The following is a 4,581-nucleotide window of genomic DNA, read 5'->3' as shown; positions in this document are numbered from 1 at the left end:
TCAATTTAATTCAATAACAGTTGATTAAAAAAAAAAACCCTCAAATCAATTAACATGTATCAACCCAGGAGGACTTCCCGAAGAAGGTGAAATTCCAAACAGATTTCTCTTTTATGAACAAAGGATGCGGGGAAGATTGAGGGAGAATGTGCAAGAAAGGAACAACATTAGCAAAGGCCCACAGGAAACAGGGATCATGGATTATAGAAGAGGAAGGGGGTTGAAGTCAGAAGAGTCGTTCTGTGCAAGATGGAGCCAAAACGCGCAAGCTTTGTAGGCAGACCAGGCTAGGAAATTGTGAGTGTATTCTTTTTTTTTATTCTTTTAAGATTTTATGTACTTATTTGACAGAGAGAGACAGCGAGAGAGGGAACAGAAGGAGGGGGAGTGTGAAAGGGAGAAGCAGGCTTCCTCCGAGCAGGGAGCCCGATGCTGGGCTGGATTCCAGGACTCTTAGATCTTGACCTGAGCTGAAGGCAGATGCTTAAGGACTGAGCCATCCAGGCGCCCCCCTGTGAGTGTATTCTGAGGACAGTAGAATAACGTGATATGAATTGTGAAGTCTTTCTGACTATTTTTAGGGGAAATTGGAGGGGGAACCTCCAAACAGGCATACAGAGAGGAGGCCAATGGGATGGTCTAGACAGGGCAGGGGGGATAAGGAGATGGAAAGGAAGTAGAAGTGACACCTGATGTCTGAGTTGGGCAGCTGTATGGATGAGCCCGTGGCAGGGTTGAAGGCAGTGTGTGCGGGACGGACTAAACGCCCAGAGAATTGGGTTAGCTGAGATTGACAAACAGGTACACTGAGACTTGTAAACTCAGCCTCCCAACCTCTCCAGGATTTAAGCGCCTTTCCTAAAACGTTAGGACTCCGGGGCCTCCAGGGGTCGCTGTAGTCTCCACGGTCTCTCTAGGCTCACTCCTGTCGGCTCGCTGGCGGAGGCCGCCCCCGCAGGGACGACAACATGCGCGTGCGCTCGTTGGCCGGCAGGGGGCGCGCGTGCGCAGCCGGGGGCCTGGGGGGCGCGCGCAGGCCGGCACCGGAAGTGTGCGGTTGCCATGTAATATCCTGGCCGCGCGGGCGCGCGAGAGGCTGAGGCGGCGCCGGGACGGGCGCGGAGCTGGCGAGAGGGCGGTGGAGGCGGCGCCGACGGGGCCCGCTGAGGCGCGCGGGGTATCGGCGGCGCCCGGGAGCCTGTCGCTCGCTCGGTCCCTCCGGTTCGCTGGGTCCGGGCGGGAGCCCCCACGGCGGGAGGCAGTATGTCGGTGGCGGGGCTGAAGAAGCAGTTCTACAAGGCGAGCCAGGTGAGCGGAGGCCGAAGCGGGGGGATCGAGCCCCGGGCCCCAGGCCCCAGGCTGCCCGGGGTCGGGAGCCGGCCAGGCCCGCCCCTGGCTCGGGACGGGGCCGCGGGCACCGAGGGGGCGGCGTTGGCGCGTGTCCCCCGCTGGGTGGGGAGAGCGCCGGAGGGACGGGGGTGCCTACGAAGTGGCCCAGGCCCTGCCCGCCATGTGGGCTCTGGTATCCCCTTGAAGGGTGGGCAGACCCCTGGCAGCGGCGGAGATGCGCCCGGAGGTTGACCCGGGGCAGGGCCCCCTCCCCTCCCTCCCTCCCCTGTAAAAGGGCGGGGAGTGGGGAAAGAGCCGGGGAAGAAACACTCCTGAGGCTGTCGACACAGGACTCTTGCCAGAGAGCCCAGGGGCAGGGAGATTTGGCGTCCGGAGTAGTTCTTTAAAAACAAACACACGAAAACCCCTTTTGATGGACCCGGTACAGAGTTGGGACGGGGTAGAGTGAAAAGTCCGTTTCCGCCTCCAGTGCCTCGGGCCTCCCGCCCCTCTCCCCCGCGGCGAGGACTGTCACCCAGGTTCACATCCCTTTCCAAAGATCGGGTACACTTTTTCCTTTACAAAACACACGCGCGCGGTGGTAGCGTAGGCTCCCCAGCCCTTTTGTGCTTCGCGCTTCCTTAAATGGTTTTGGAGATAACGCTAGAGCTGGGATTCTCTCCACCTCAGATCGCTCTCTGTTGCGGGGTGGGGTGGGGTGGGGGTCCTGGGCACTGTGGGGTGGTGCGCGGCATCCCCGGCCCCACCTCCTCCATCCCAGGAGCACCCCCCACCGGCCGACACCACCTATATCTCCCTGCGCTACCTGAGCTTTTACTTGTTCATCTCTCTGGGCCTGGCTGAATTTCGACCAGCTTCCTGGTGGCGGATGTGTAGATGGTTTCCAACCGGTTTTTGCTACAAATGACACCGCAGTGATTAGCCACTGACCATCTTTGCTCACAGGTGGGATCGGACTTACAGGGTAAATGCCCAGAAGGGGAATGCTGAATCCGAGAGAACAGGGTTTTAGTTGTGACAGAGAAGTATAGGTTTTTTGGAATGTCCGTGACCCATTGCTCGTGAGTCTGGTGCGAGCTGTGCGTCCGCTCTCCAGAAAACTGCGCGATGGGGGCAGTTCAGCTTAGAGTTTCAGGTCCACGTCACGTCCCAGATTCCTTGACTCCTACTGGTTCCTGCTTCTTAATTTCAGCTTCAGAAGCTTAGGTGTGGAGTGCATGTGGATAGACTCCACGGAGGAATGCGTGGCCATCCCAGGGGTGGTGTGGGCCCTGCCGGCAGACTGGGCTTTTCCCACAATTTGGAGAAGTTCAGGGGGACGGAAGAGAAATGAGTCCACAGCAACGCAGCTGGTACCTTTTGCCCTTGGTGGAAAAAGTCCTGACCCCACCCTAGTGTTTTATCTAGGGCAAAGCCCAGACAATGGCCAACCCTTGGAGGAAGAGAAACTTAATCCAGAGGGGTTCTAGGATTATTGCTGAGAGGACAGCCCTCTGCCCCAGCAGGATAGAATTAAAGGGACCTGGCCCTGGGTTAGACCTCTCTCAGCAGACACCAGATCCCCAGGGCTTGACCAGAGAATCTGGGAATGGTGCTTACTGTCTTGGACCTCGATGACCTTGATGTAGTCCCTCCTGCAGGAGAAGCCCTCTCCTCACAGCCCGCAGCTCTCAAGGCCCATGCTGGAGGCCCGTGCTGACCCAAGCAGGCACACTCTGCTAGAGGCACTAGCTAGGCCACTCTGGCCGGCCACCAGAGCTTCATGTCTCAGGGGAAAGCAGGGTGCCCTACGTTCAGATCTGTGATAAATACCTTGGAACCTGGAAAGCACCGAGCAGCGTATGCTGCTGGTTCACATTGATTTGTGATCTCGCCATTCTTAAGCCCATCCCCAAACAAGGGCCGCAGTGGCCACGTCCTACTCTGGGAGCGGCTGTCTTGGCCTCCTGATGGATTCTCTGCCAAGCTGTGCTCTCAGGACTCATGCTGGCCGCGCTCCGCTCTCTTCCAGAATAGTTCCCACAGGCCCCCAGCATCTCTGTTGTTTATCGGAACGTGTCTATGTCCGTGTGTGTCTCTTTAACCCACTGAGCCCCCCGGGCGCCCTTGTGTGTCTCTTTTCTTGTGCTCACTGCACCTCTCTTCATCCTCTTGTCCTCAGAGTAGGGTCGGCTGTTGAGGAGGACGAGGCCGTGGTAGATGTCTGTTGAATCCTCCCTGTATGAACCGGCAGTCTGCTTTCAGCCTCTGGTCTCGTTTACCTGGCGTAAGAGTAAATGCACTCCCCTTTTTCACACAAAGCGATGTGGGGCTGTTTATATCTTCCTGTAGGACGCGGGTTCTCAACTAGGGCCAGTTCTACTCTCTAGGAGACATTGCAGTATCTGGAGACAATTTTGGTGGTCACAAACCTAGTTCCTATTAGTGTCTAGTGGCTGGAGGCTAGGGATGCCCCCCAGCACGCTGTAGTGCACCGGGCAGCCCCCACAACCGAGAATTATCTGGGCCCAGATGGCCGTAGTGCTGAGGAAGAGAAACCCTGCCCTAAGATTTGTGAGAAGTGAGGATAATTACAGCAAAACAAAACAAAAACAGAAAACCAGTACAACACCAACAGCTCTCTCCTGGGCCATTCTTACGACAGCTGCCTGCTTTTCTTCGTTTTCAGAATACAGATAACCACGAATGCGCAGATGGACGTGAACATACAGCTCAGCACCAGGTCGCAGCTGGTTAGAACCCCAGGGTGTCTTTTGGCCTCTGATATTTTTACGAAGACATAAGCGTACGCCGGGGTGACTAACCTTCCCTTCTTCCCCCGCCCTGTGCGCCCTTTCAGGGAGGTGTGGCAATGTGTGAGATGGTTTTTGGTTGTCACTACTTGGGGAGAGGGCGCTACTGGCGTTGAGTGGGTAGAGGCTAGGGATGATTGCTAAACATCCTATGGTACACAGGACAGCCTTCCCCACAGCAAAGAATTATCCGGCCCCACATGTCCGTGGCACCGAGGTTGAGAAACAATGGTTTGAAACAGGTTCTTGATTTCAGAGGCTTGTAGCAGTGCTGTTTCTAAATTGAGAAAAAGAAGTCGGGTGGTTGTGGGAGAGAGTGGGGCCTGGAGAGGCTTGGTTTCCAGAAGCTGAGGCTGTGACGTTAATTGAAAGTTTCTGATCTCATTGATGATACTGGTCACAAACCAGTTATTAGTATCTGGCAGTATCCTGGCAAATT

General features: G+C 56.1%; 1 protein-coding gene across 1 annotated transcript in view; it reads left to right on the top strand.

Annotated features, from left to right (window-relative positions):
• Nucleotides 1-1,043: 1,043 nt before the first annotated feature.
• The window catches only part of SH3GL1 (SH3 domain containing GRB2 like 1, endophilin A2), a 30,085-nt gene continuing 26,547 nt past the window's right edge, over nucleotides 1,044-4,581 (top strand). Inside the window, exon 1 of the mRNA XM_032306757.1 lies at nucleotides 1,044-1,308. Coding sequence (XP_032162648.1) covers nucleotides 1,264-1,308 — 45 coding nt within the window. The 5' untranslated portion in view covers nucleotides 1,044-1,263. The remainder of the gene's footprint in view (nucleotides 1,309-4,581) is intronic.

Source organism: Mustela erminea, chromosome 1 (assembly GCF_009829155.1).
Source record: "Mustela erminea isolate mMusErm1 chromosome 1, mMusErm1.Pri, whole genome shotgun sequence".
Classification (NCBI taxonomy): Eukaryota; Metazoa; Chordata; class Mammalia; order Carnivora; family Mustelidae; genus Mustela; species Mustela erminea.
The sequence above is the reverse complement of the archived record's forward strand: the minus strand, read 5'-3'. Positions and strand labels throughout refer to the sequence as shown.